The sequence below is a fragment of the Carcharhinus amblyrhynchos genome, chromosome 14 (assembly GCF_965287045.1).
Source record: "Carcharhinus amblyrhynchos chromosome 14, sCarAmb.v2.hapA, whole genome shotgun sequence".
Lineage (NCBI taxonomy): Eukaryota > Metazoa > Chordata > Chondrichthyes > Carcharhiniformes > Carcharhinidae > Carcharhinus > Carcharhinus amblyrhynchos.
Window position 1 is genome coordinate 15,991,723 of NC_137337.1, and position 14,118 is coordinate 16,005,840.

The 14,118-nt window shown below is 37.7% G+C and overlaps 1 protein-coding gene across 2 annotated transcripts in view; it reads right to left on the reverse strand.

Moving 5' to 3' along the window:
• vrk1 (VRK serine/threonine kinase 1) overlaps window positions 1-14,118 on the reverse strand; it is a 53,423-nt gene that overhangs the window by 20,427 nt on the left and 18,878 nt on the right. For both annotated transcript variants that reach the window (XM_080202335.1, XM_080202336.1), the window contains exons 7-9: window positions 12,227-12,335; window positions 9,332-9,424; window positions 7,077-7,209 (exon numbers count right to left, since the gene is read on the reverse strand). In XM_080202335.1, coding sequence (XP_080058461.1) covers window positions 7,077-7,209; window positions 9,332-9,424; window positions 12,227-12,335 — 335 coding nt within the window. The remainder of the gene's footprint in view (window positions 1-7,076; window positions 7,210-9,331; window positions 9,425-12,226; window positions 12,336-14,118) is intronic.

Below are 14,118 nucleotides of genomic sequence, written 5' to 3' on the forward strand. Positions count from 1 at the left end.
TTAGCATTTAAATACAAAGAAGCTAACAGTTCAATTAACCTACATTAAAAGTTAACTGGGGAGGGACTGGTGGAGTGGTCTTAAAACCTGCTGCTGTGCAATAGTGCAATTGATGCTGTAAATTGTCATTGCAAGTCACAGGTGTGAGCTTTGCTAATATGCGATGCTAATTGGAGGTCAGATATTGTTGTGTTGGAACAGGTAGTGGTGAGAATGTTTATAGATCTTCTGATTTACAGCAGTAAGGGGCAGGATATGAGGACAATGTTCAAGTTATGATAGAAGCATAATCTTTAGCAATATAGTACAATGCTGTAACCATACTTAATCACAAAGTATAAAAATGTATACTATTGGGGCATATTATATCTTTTTTTTATTTGATTTGTCACGTGTGTTAGTATACAGTGAAAAGTATTGTTTCTTGTGCGCTATACAGACAAAGCACACCGTTAATAGAGAAGGAAAGGAGTGAGTGAAGAATGTAGTGTTAGTCATAGCTAGGGTGTAGAGAAAGATCAACTTAGCGCGAGGTAAGTTCATTCAAAAGTCTGATAGCAGCAGCGAAGAAGTTATTAGTCATTTAACAGCAAAATAACTTTGAGAAACCCACTAGGCCCTCATACAAAAGCCACTTTGACTTTGCCATATATTGTCATCAGTTGCCAACAATATGAAGAGGGAGAGTTTTCTAACAGTGATGTCAGTAGAAAATGAATCTTTGCTGAGTCTCCCAAGAGCTGCTATCAAATGGGTGGAGTCTGTACAGCCTGACCTCTTTGGTGGAAGCTTTTTCAACAGCTAGTTGGCTGCTTTTATAGTCATCATCAAGTTATAACATCATGTGTGTGTGTGTGTGTGTATATGGGCGCAACCAATTCACTGGGTTTGAAATCCAGAGCAGGCCCAGATAACTCCAACTACGCTCAATACTGCGAAACTCGTACATGGTTCTCCTGGGAAAACAGGCTATGATAAAATAACACCTCAAATTGGTCTTGTATGGACAGAGGTTCAGAAATGCCAGTTTTCCCAGCTCATTGAATTACTGGATTAATATAAAAGTCATTTCAAACAAAATGCTTCATTTAATAAGAAGTACTCGTAGGTTTTAAATTACTGGTTCCGTCGTCAGATTAGCAAAGATGGAGCACACTGCAGCTGCTCACAAACAACTAATTACTAACTGCTTACTAATTTAACAAAAAAACAATTTGGACCATCATAAAAACAGACATGTCCTTGCAAATTCAAAGTATTAAAAATCTTGCTAGACATCGAGCAGACATCAAGGGTAATGACTCCTCCAGCAGGGTTGCAACTTGCACGTTATCTGAAAATATAGTTTCAGAAAGTGTAGGGTTCCCTTGGAGCTCAGAGACTTGCTTATTAAGGGCATTCAGATATACAACTGTGGAAGAGTGCAGAAACGTACAACAGCTAGTGGTATCATGTGACACTAATTGGAGATCAGATATACTTGCTTTGGGTCAGGAAGCGGTTGAGTTTTTAATTCTTATATACCTGATTATGGTTTAGAACATACAGGGGGTGGGATGCGAGGGCAAAATTATGTTCAAATTATAGTAGAAGCATAATCTTTAAAAATGCGTAACATACTTAATCACAAAGTATAAAAATGCATACTAAAGATTTACAACTTTTGCCATTTGGCTGAGTGGCTATTTAATCCAGCACCAAAATTAACATCCAAGCACCATTTTAACACCTTGGGTAAAAATTCTCAGCCCAAGTTAATTAGCTGGTAAGAGGTCAACCACTTTGAGAGTTGCCTCCTGGTTGCTATGAAACCAATCTAACAGTAAGCTCAAAAGAAAGGAATGAGGTTGCTTCAAGTTGCATCATTGCTCAGTTCTTCACTGAGGCCCATTTTAGAAATAATCTGAATGACTTGAAATCAATTTCATCCTGATCATTTTTCTTCTAAAAAGTGATTTGAATTTTTATTATAGTAGTCTACGGTGCTTCTTAATCAGCCTCAATACTTAACAGGCCATTGGTCAATTTGAAAATATGAAATTGTTCTTTAAATTAATCAGGAGGCCGCTGAATGGAAATACAGCAGATGTAACTCTGTGGGAGAATGCATTGACACCACAAAATGAACAGGAAGAAAACGCAATAAGTTGAGTTTATGAAAAGAAAAATAGCACTTAATTTGCTAGGATTTGCAATATATTCAAAATAATATTTTACAAAACACACAAAAGCATAAAAAGAATGCTTCATTAGCCACACAGTTAAGGTGACCAAAATAAATTTTCCAGTCATATAAAGACATGGGTAATTTGTGTCTGCTCAGTATAAAATAAAGGTTATAGTTTAATGTGATAAAGTGTTTAGTTAACTTTCTCACTAATGACGAGAATCAAACCTTGCATGATAATGTTAAAGACTGCTACCAAGATGTAGCAATAGGCCAATTATTAATAAGCAGAATGTCATGTGAATGAGATTATCCAGAGATAAATGACAAGTTAGTTAAGGGTCACTCAGGCTCTGGTGGAAGGTCATTCTAACAGCTGACTATATTCATTAAAGTGCCATTTACTCTCTCTGTGCAATTCACACTGCACATTACAAATTATTCAACTAGTCGACTCGAGATAAATGCACACCTGATCCAAGCAATCAATTTTAATATTTCCTATTCAGTCCAGTGTATGCACAATTCTACAACAAATACTCCAGGTCCAAATAAAACACCATCAATTTGTTACATTTAGCAATCCCAATATGCTATTGACAATTCATCCAATTTAACAAATTAACTGCAGTTTCATTTCATTTTCTCTATCTGATAAGTGCTCTAAAAATTGTACTGAATGCAAAATTACAACAGGAGGCTGCTTTAAATTGATAAAAACATATTTGTCTCAAGGATAGTTTTTTAGAAATCAGGATTGAAGAATAGTGAATTTGAATAGAACTGATAGCAAGGACAGATAAATATAAAGCAAACCAACCAAATATAATAACCCCAGTACTTTTCATGGATCTAAAACTGGTGTATAACAAGCAATGTGGACATTAAAAATCATATCTTGTCCAGGGCAAACAGCCATAATTCCAGTCTTGTCCAGGCCAAAACAAGCCAAAATCAGAGAACACATGGCAGCCAATTTTAGGATTAACAGGATGTTACAGTTGGGACTTTTTCCTAACACTTTTTCTCATGTTCACAGCTAGACTCTGTTCCAAAAGCAGCCAGCGTCCCTTATGAACCCAAAGAAATTTGCCAATATAAATGAAAAATAATTCAGCAAGATGAGATACTCAAGACAAAAACAAAATGTATCTAGTTTATTCATCTAAATAAAGGGGCACTCCTGCTTTCTGATCTGGCTTTGCAACAAGGCCAAATAATGCATCAAAATATCAAATAAATTGGAAACAAACCTCAACAGCTTGACAAATGCTTTCAAGGTTGTCATGGAATGTATCGTTCAAATTTGATCCCTTAATTTTTGATTTAAAAACAAAGACCAGATCAATTATGAAGAAACTGGCTTAAGGCTCCTTTATCCAACCTAACCTTTTAGCAATTCAGCTGGGATTCACAAACATGCAGAGCAGTACCTTGTAAATGCAAATCTTTAAACTATATATTGTGCAAAAGACAAAAGGGGAGATGCAAGAAAATGATAGCCTTCATTTGCATGATTTAAAATATATGAATGTGTCAGTGCTTCGAGTCATATGCAGACTTCAGAAATAGGTTCTAGTTGTTATGGATTTCTTCCTCCTTTTCCTATTGTGTTAAAGAGGCACGAGACAAAAGAATGGCAAAAGCCGAGAGGCACAAGAGGGGAGAGTGGAGAGAGTTTAGAGGAAGTGGAGAGCAGCAAGAGCTTAAAAAGGGAGAGAGTCATGTAGTACAGAAATCCTTAACCTATCCAGTCCGTACCAACAAAACTACACTAAATCTACACTAATCCCACTTAACAGCACCTGGCCCATAGCCTTGAAAGTTATGGCATCTGAAGTGCTCATCCATGCACTTTTTAAAGATTGAGAGGTTTCCTGCCTCGACTACCTTCCCAGGCAATGCACTCCAGACTCCCATCATCTTCTGAGTGAAAAGTTTCTTTCGATCTCTCCTGTATCTCTTGTCCCTCACCTTAACATTAGGCCTCCTCTTTCTTTACCCTTCAACTAAGGGGAATAGCTACTTCCTAGCCACACTGTCCATATCCCTCAAACATAAACACCTCAGTCATGCCCCCCCGCCCCCCCCAGTCTTCTCTAAAGAAAACAACTCAAGCCTATCCAGCCTCTCTACATCAAATGCTCCACTCCATTCCAATCACATCTCAAGAGGGGAGAAAGCAGGGATGGCTTACGACAGGCCAAAGTGGGGCACAAGAGGGGTGAGAGACATGTGCTCAGAGAGACACGAGAGGGAGAGGGCAGCAAGAGTTAAAAGAGGCACAAGGGGGGAGAGAGAGGCGAGCGCTTAGAGATGCATGAGAAGGGACAGAGATCAGTGATCAAGGCTGGGACATAAATATTGAAGGGTATTCAATATTTATATCAGATAAAAAGACAGGCAGCTAGGAAAAGATGATGGTAAGTTCAATTAATAACATCATTGATATAATAGTAAGAAATGACCTTGGTTTAAAACAGCAAGATCAGCCTGGGTAGAGAGAAGAAATAATAAAGGCAAGAGGTCACATCTGCAAATAGCCGGTTAAAAACCACAATAGTAGTTACATGGTAGGACAGACTAAACAAGGGGAGATAACTGGGGCTTGTAAGAAAGGTACTACAGTAATTATAGATGACTTTAATCTACACGAAGATTGAACAAATTAAACTGGCAATGCTAGCCTAAAACACGAGTTCATAGAGCATATTTCGGATCATTTCTACGAGCAGTATGTCGTATAGCCAATCAGGGAGCAGGCTATTCTGGACCTGGTAATGAGCAACAAGACAGGATTAATCAATAACCCCACATTAAAGGAACTTTCAGGTGACAGTGATCATAACATGAAAGAATCACATGTTCAGTTTGAAGGGGAGAAGTGAGACTAAGATTAGTGTTTTAAACCTGACTAGAGGCAATTATGAGTATGAAAGCAGATCTAGGTAAAGCAAATTGAGAAACTAGATTAAATGGTAAAACAGTAGAGATGCAGTGGCAGATTTTTGAAGATATTTAACAACTCTTAGGAAAGATTGATCCCAGTGAGAAAGACTGACTCAGGGGGAATTCATCATTTATGAATATGTAGTTGAGGAATATATTAAAAGAAAGAGTGTACAAATCTTTAAAGATTAGTGATTGGATTGGTCAAATCATAAGAACAAGTAATGACTAAAAATAGAGGGTGAACGATGAGTACAAGAGAAAACAAGCTAGTAATAACACACAGTTGAGTGGTTTACAAGTATTTAAATAGGGAAGCAGTAACTAAAGCTCCTATTGGTCCTCTAGAGTGTGTCTCTGGGGAACTGATAATGGAAAACTAAGGAATGGCTTACTATGGCATTGAACAGGTTAGTCTTCGCTGTAGATTTAGAAAATTTCTCAAAGATATTTGAAAATCAAGAGATTAATGGGAGGAACTTAAAACAACCACTAATTGGGAAAAGGTGTTAGAAAAACTATTAGACCTAATGTTGGACAAGTCCCCAGGACCAAATGGTCTGCCACTTACATGTAGTAACTGCAGAGAAAGTAGATGCATTGGTTACAACCTCCAAGAGTGCTTAGATTCTGCAAGTGTTCCAATACATTGGAAAATAGCTCATCTAACACCTTTATGCAAGAAACAAGGGAGACAGAAAGCAGGAAACTACAGATCAGTTAACCTAACATCCATCATAGGGAAATTGCTAAAATCCATTATTATGGTGGCTATAGAAGGATATTTAGAAACTCAATTTGATCAGGCAGAGTCGACATTGGGAAATTGTGTTTAATTTATCCTAAGTAATACACCACTCCTTATTCTCGTCATCTTCTCCACCCAGTCCATTTTTGCGTTGAATAAATTCAGTGACTCAGCCTCCACTGCTTTTTGGGAAGGAGAATTCCACATAACGATCCTTCGAGAGGAAACATTTCTTCTCACTTCCATGTCAGACAAAAGACTTCTGATCGACCACCACAAGTAGAAACACCTATCAAATCAAATCCCCTTAGGATCTTCTATGTTTCAATAAAATAACCTCTCATGCTTCTAAACTCCAATGGGTATAGGTCCAACATGTTGAACCATTTTTCATCAGATGCCCTTTATCCCAGGTGAGTCAAGTAAATCTTCTCTGAACTGCTTCTAATGTAATTATATCTTTTTCAAATAAGGAGACCAAAATGATATGCAATATTCCAGAAATGGTCTTGCCAAGGTCCTATAGTCTTCACTACTTTTATATTCCGGCCCACTTGCACTAAATTTTATTTGCTTTTCTACCCAAGGCCAGAATCAAACCCAGGTCTTGGTGCTGTGAGGCAGCAGCGTTAACCACTGTTCTGCCATCGTGAGATCAAATTTCACACCAAGTCACCATCAGTTTCAGGCAGTTGACAGAGGCAGGGATAGAATCGGTATCTAGGGAGCGAGCTTTGTAGTGGAAACAAAAAGAAAACAATGGCTTCAGCAATCCCAATACTTGATTTGGAGAGATGCTGATTCCTCCAGTGCAGGAAGGGAAACAAAGCAATCTGACAATTGAGAAACAGCGGAGAGGCAGAGAGAGATAGTATTAAGGTAGAACTGACTACCATCAGCTGACCGGTTGAAAATGACACCCAAGGGGGCAGGAAAACAGAAATGAAGCCCAGACTGTGGCAGAGCTCAAAATTTATGACATTAGACGACCCTCTGTAAATTGACCAATATTAAAACTGATCACCGAAATTTAGGAAACTAAGAGATCATGACTTTTACAGAGAAAATATTGGTTATTTGAATGCGGACCATACCAAAACAGTTCCATTGTTAACTTAAAAAAAGCATTGTAACCAGAGCAGTACAAGTAGCTTAGCATATGCTTGTGTATAACCGGAAAGAAAGATTGTCTAAAAATGATTAAATATATACCTGCTCCTTTATGTGCATCAGTACTTGTAAACTCGAGGGTCCCATCATGGCAACGTTTTGGATCTTCCTTGTATTCTTTGTGCACTCCTTCTGGACAGTATCGATATGCAAGGCCATAATCAACTAAATATACCTAAGAGAGTTAAAAGTACAAGGTTGAGAAAGTGCATGTTATGGACAAGATAATCTCAGACAGCATGAATGGAAATGAGGGAGCACAGGATTAGCAGGGAGCAATGATTTGAAAAAAAAAACCTCATTAAGAGATGGATACACTTTTTCAATGCACATAAAAGCCAAACTAAAAATGTTTGACCATATAATAATCTAGCTAGAACACAAATCAATACAATTTCAATTGATGAATTTGTGAATGACCAAAGACATAAAGGCTTATCAGATAAACCTTCATAATCATGGCTTCATAAATGCAACAGCTCGATGAAGATTACATCGTTCCAATTAAAGATTGTGTGACTCATGATTGACTGTTTTGCTAGTTAGCTCCAAATGTAATACAATAATCAGAGCTTTATAGTTGCTACAATTTTCTATTTAGAATTCAGATGAATTTTAAGGAAGTAGCTCAGTGGATAAAACTAACCTGTACTAACAAATCTACAAAACATAAAAGTTCACTGAACCAATAAGTGTAATTCCCAAGAAGTCTAAATTAGATTAGGATCTACAAAGATAGATTAATTCAGTGATGTAGAACAAAGCAATTGACCGTCACTACTGGATAAAACATCCACTTTGGCTTTTTCCTACACCGAGTTGTTTTCATTCCCTCAGCACTAACACAATGAAGACATTTAAATCCTAAATACAGGGCCAGTGAACTTTTCTAAATCTGACCATATTTGTGGGCTTTAGAGTCATGTGAGGAAGTGAATGAGAAAGGAAACACAAATGCTTTTCTGATTATTTTCAAACTGCTAAAGATCTGGCAGTTCCTCAGCTTCTTTTGAAAGAGTAGTTCTCTTTCATAACCCTAAACTTCTTGAAACAAAACACAGAATCCCTACAGTGCAGAAGGAGGCCATTCGGCCCATGGAGTCAGCACCAAATCCCATCAGAGCCTATTCTTGTAACCCTTCACATTTACCCTGCTAATACCCCTGACACTACCGTTAATTTAGCATGGGCAATCAACCTACCCACACATCTTTGGGCTGAGAGAAGAAACTGGAGCACCTGGAGGAAACCCACGCAGATACAGGGAGAGTGGGCAAACTCCACAGTGACCAGAAGCCAGAATTGAACCCAGGTCCCTGGCACTGTAAGGCAGCAGTGCTGACCATTGTGCCACACAGTGAGCTACTCATACTACAGAGAAAATTATCTTCATGGTACATTTACAAATTGACAGCATAATATTGAAACATTGGAATGTCTACTGTTTCCTTTCACAAAAAGTCCATGCTATCTTAATGACGCATTGAATCAAATCATTTTCATGGCAAATTAATAGCCGGTATTAGATCAGAAGCTTTACGTCCCCATGATCAGGGAACTTCAATGCAGCAGGTGCACTCTCCTGCTCATATATTCAATTTCTTTCTAGTGACCTTCTGCTTCTGGAAAGGATTCATATTGCCCTTCAAACGCAAAGATTTATGCAGAAATATTACATGGCAAATTGGTTACAGGGAGTACCTCAAACCTCCCCTGCTAAAAGAAAGTTCCAAAGAAGATCACAATTACCCAAGAATCACCCAAATTAAAGACTCCATTGATGCCATGCCAGTAATTCCTCTAGAAGCAAGATTTAACCAGCACTCTATTGAATGACAGAACGACAAATTGTAATTTGAGCTAAAGAAAGAAGGAGCTTGCATTTATTTAATTCCTTTACACTTTTAAAAGCACTTCACTGGCTCTGAAGCACTTTGGGCCAAACTGAGGACACGAGTGACTGTTGTAATGTAAACACAGGGACAGTAATTGCCCTTGGCATCAAGAGAGCTCTATTGCAGATGGCACTAAACTAAGGAAACCTACTCTAGCTGAACTCAATTAGGATCAAGAGGCAAACTCTTTAAAAGATGGATTCATTCACTAATAAAGCAGCCTTCACTTCTAAACATGAAATTGTTTGATTGCTGGTTAGAAAACATTAGCCTTAACATTTTTGGTACCTTTGTATTAAAACGAGAAGAGGGAGAAAACATTGAATAAAATTTTGTTCTTTCCCATGTAGGTACCACAAGCAATTTATGATTGTACTAAATAATAAGCAAAACACAAAGAACCTCATTAGGATTCTTGTAACTGAGCAGGAGATTGGAAGCTTTGATGTCCCCGTGCACATACTCATGGTCATGGATGTATTCTAGAATGTCAATCTATCAAAAGGAAACAATTGCAAGTTAAACAGCTTTGGTTAGGAGTCATTAGGATCCTCATAGCATTTTGTAACAATTATGTTAATACAAAGTTTCATTCATGCAAAAGAACATCCATCTATATACATATTCAAATTGTATATCTAACACGTGGAACTCTTATTTTTCTTCATAAAATATTAATGGCGGAACAGTTAAATTAAGTCTAAAATTTGACCACATTTGAATTAGACCAACTGTTATAACAACTTTCTGATGAACAAGAAGCCACACATCTGAAATGCTTACTAATTCTACAGGAAGGGTTTGTTTTGGACAGCTTGTGATTTTCATATACGTAACAAAAACTGCACATCAATCAAATACACAAAAAGCACAAATGAAGTCTTCAAATTGAACAAAACATGGTTAATCATCACTGATGAAGGGTTCAGCTTATCCAAGAGTGGCAAGGTTCACCACATGTTAGCACTTTGAAAATAAAATTAAAACAGATGAAAACTAGAACCTCTGAATCTTCCTCTGCACATCCTGCACTTCACAAACTACCATGCGTGCACTTGTGTGATCACTTGTGGAAGACAGCTCAAAAAAAATAGCTTACTAAAAGCCATTTTCACCTCAGATTATTTTCCTTCTGCGAATACCATGGAAGCAAAACGTGCTTGCTCCAAGTTCCTCTACGCAGCTGTGGTACTCTGCTCATTGCTCAGGAAAAACAATGTGCTTGCGATCAAGACAATTTAACTAAACACTTTTGTTTAAATGCTTATGTTCGATAGTGTTTTCCAAATGTGTCTCTCTCATCAAAACACCTTTGTACAGTAGACAACTGGATTTTGTAATGTCAATTCTCTGTTGCACTTCACTCATGAGCTGACTCACTGATATACATAACGTTCAACATAGATGCAACATTAGTCATGCTCTGGACACAGCTGGATGGCCAGCTATAATAATTTGTTAGTCTCCTGCAACTTTTAAAAAAATCTACTAAGCATCGAATCATATCCTTCTTCTTTGACATGCTGTTCAACAAGGATTAATATTCCTCAACAAAAAGGGCATAGCAGCTAAACTTCTTATCTATGTAACAAATCCATGTTACCATCAAGATGTGCCCATGTTGCCTTGAAATGTTCAGCTACTTAATGTTTTCCACGTACACTTCCTATTTCAATAGCCAGTTTTAAACTCAAAAAAATCTATGTTTTATGGTGAAAATTTACTTTAGATTGTGTGTCCCACACCAAATATTTCCCTTCCATGACACAATATACTTATCCAATACACTGGCATTTTTACTATGACCTGGATGAAGCCTACACCAGAGACTGATGGTAGAGTCCCCTGCTGCCAATCCAGCTTTGATCAACCAATGTAGCACAGGTCAAGAATCAAAGCAGTGGGCCTTGTGGCCCAGCACTGTTACATGATGTACTTAACAACCGAGTCAGAGGAGAATTGCTGATAGAGAAATAGTGTGGATATCCTTCTCATGCCAACTGTACACATTAGTGAATGACAAGTAAAGCAGGATCATTAAAACTGAGATGGCAAAAAGCTATAGCGCAGCTTAGCACTAGGCAGAAAATAAAAACTAAAGGGAAACCATGATTAAGCAATACCAAACTGAAATTTTAAAATCCTTTAGATTGAGAGAATTTTCTCGAAATACCAAAAGAAACAACTACAGCAACCGTCATTGTCTCATCCTCATTCTATCTGGTAAATCCCAGGGGCTGGTTAGTGCAAAACACAAACAATATCAGATTAAAAAGACAACGAAGGAAAGGCTAATTACACTGTTCAGCTTTATAATAATTTAGATTGTTATAAAATCATTAATAGTGTGAACAACTCATCCAAATCAATTCTCCGAAGCCTAGGGTATCCAAACTAAAGCCCAAGAGCCACATACGGTGCTTGAACCCTGGCCACCTAGCCCATGAAGCTTTAGTGAAATAGTTTATTTTTGCCATAACACATATTAATGTGCAAGATGTTTTTAATTAGACAAAATTAATTTTAAACTATAGTCTACAACTTAGCTTGCAGGGAATGCTTTTATGCAAATTTAATTACAGAAAATTAGATTTTAATTTAGAGTTGTGATTGATGTTCTGTACTGCAATTATTTATACGTGGGCAAGAAGCTCCATAGCACATAAATAAGTGGCCCGTGAAGACAGAACAATTTGAATGCTTATGTCATGTAACTTTGCATTTCTTTTCTTACCTAAAAATTCAGTACTTTTTTTTTGCTGGGATCTCTTTCCAAATGCAAGGGTATGAAGCTTTGCACCATTCCCAAGTAACCATTATTCAATGTTTGAAGTATCTGATTATAGAAGTGCAACTAAGTGTAGTTACTATATTGCTGTTGAAGCTGAGATCATCTAATTCAGCACAAGGCGGGAGGTAAAACTTGTTATCTTGCTAAGAGTCTTCCTTTCCAAGTTACCAGATGAATGCTCAGTCTGCAATATTAACTTCCAGAAGAACCCAGTCCCAATACCAAAAAATTCCAAGGACCAGAATATTTCCAAAAGGAAGACTGTTTAAAGAAAAGCCATTCCAGGCCAAGTTCACATTGGACAATCAATTCAAGATGAACACTGGCAGAGACCTGGAATTGGCTGAGAAAATAACAATTCCCCAGCAAGAAAACAGCATCAGCAATTTGGGACAGCCTAAGCATTTTTACAAAAATATCAGGTTTTCACTGAGACTGAACAAAGATAGATTAAAAATAATTGTCGCCACAATGGCACCTTCTGGATAATAAATACTAAAACTCACCAATCGAAGACCCAACTGCAGCACAAATTTCTTCGGGAAAATTTTATGATTTTGCTCAAATATTTTCTGAAGATCAGATCCAAATCGATCCATTACCATAAATCTATAACTGAATTCAGAAAATCAGTTTAAGCTTAAAATGCATGTTTCTAGCACACATCTGTGATAAGCAGTTCTCGTCAGCAATTTAATCTGATCAATTAACATTTTTGCACATTGGCATTAAATTCTTAAAATTATAATCACAAAACTTAGTAAGAATTTGAACTATAACTTGGCATAATGTACATGTGCACATTTGCCAGACAAAAAGGATGGAAGATCTTATGAGGTAAGGCTGAGGGACTTAAGGTTGTTTTCATTAGAGAGAAGAGGGTTAAGAGGTGACCTAATTGAGGCATACAAGATGATCAGAGGGTTAGATAGGGTGGACAGTGAGAGCCTTTTTCCTTGGATGGTGACGGCTAACACGAGGGGACATAGCTTTAAATTGAGGGGTGGTAATTATAGGACGGATGTCAGAGGTAGGTTCTTTACTCAGAGGATAGTAAGGGCGTGGAATGCCCTGCCTGCAGCAGTTGTGGACTCGCCAACTTTAAGGACGTTCAGATGGTCAGTGGATAGGCATACGGGTAACATTGGAATAGTTTAGGTTAGAGGGTCATTACATTGGTTCCACTGGTCGGTGCAACATAGAGGGCCAAAGGGCCTGTACTGCGCTGTAATATTCTATGTTCTAGATAGAAAAGAGGGAGGAGAAGTCAGGGTATAACAAAGGGCTTTGGTTTCTTGCTAGGAATTTGATAGCGCCACGTCAATTTGTCCAACTGTAATATGATGGACAGCGTGCGGCCTCATTATTATGTGCCCTGTTGGAAGGACATTGTCTACCAAATTTGAAATAATGGAAAAGCAGGTTTGCATCAGGACAGATACTGAGTCCTCTATTTACATTTCAAATATAACACCTGTTTGTTGTCCAGTGTGAAGCAAGTTTAGGAAAAGATGGTCTACAAAGAATCATAGAATGACACAACATTCAATTTAGCATGCCTGTGTTGAACATGCAGCCTAACCAGTGGCCCATAACCAGCTGGAAGGTAACACCTAAAATGCAAGTGTTTAAAAAAAATGCTTACCCTGATACAAAGCCGGGTACCTCACTGGCTGACTGCAGTGTCAAATACCATCAACTCCCTTTCAATCCTTTTCCCCTCTCCCAAGAACTACTGCTACTGATAACGTACTAAAATAGAACTTCTCATCTGCGAAATGCATTCCCAACAGGTGCCTGGAGCCCTGTATTCCTAGGAACTGGAGTGTGCCATGACTTGCCCAATAACCAAGTAAATGTAACAAGCTTAATATTTGAACAGAAGACCCACTGCTATATTTACTTACCAGTAAACAGGTAAATTAAAGGTAACAAGAATTTGTATCTATGTATGAAACCTCCCTAGGGAATATAAGGAGTATTTTCCTGTGTTAATGCTTAAATTGAAGATCAAATGGGGGGCTTTGTTATTGACCTGAGTGGGAACAGGCTCAAGGAATTAACTGGCCTATACCTGTGCCTATGTCCCTACTTACTAGAGTGGCTGGCCTATCCTTATCCTTAATTATTTCTTGTAAGCAGGCAGTTCCAGGTATAATTTTTGAACACACAATAAAACAATGAGATTAAATGTTTTCATAACTTCAAATTCAATTACAGCTGCTAAGTATATATAACAGTATCTACAAGATGCTGTATTATCTCAATTTTAAGTCATTTAATCCAGTTTTTTTTTAGTGTGATGGTGCTGCAAGAAGAATTTCTCAATTAATTTGACTGATCCCCAAGAAACAGTTCAGACAGTTTGCAAATGATGTCCCTTTATTCAAATAACAAG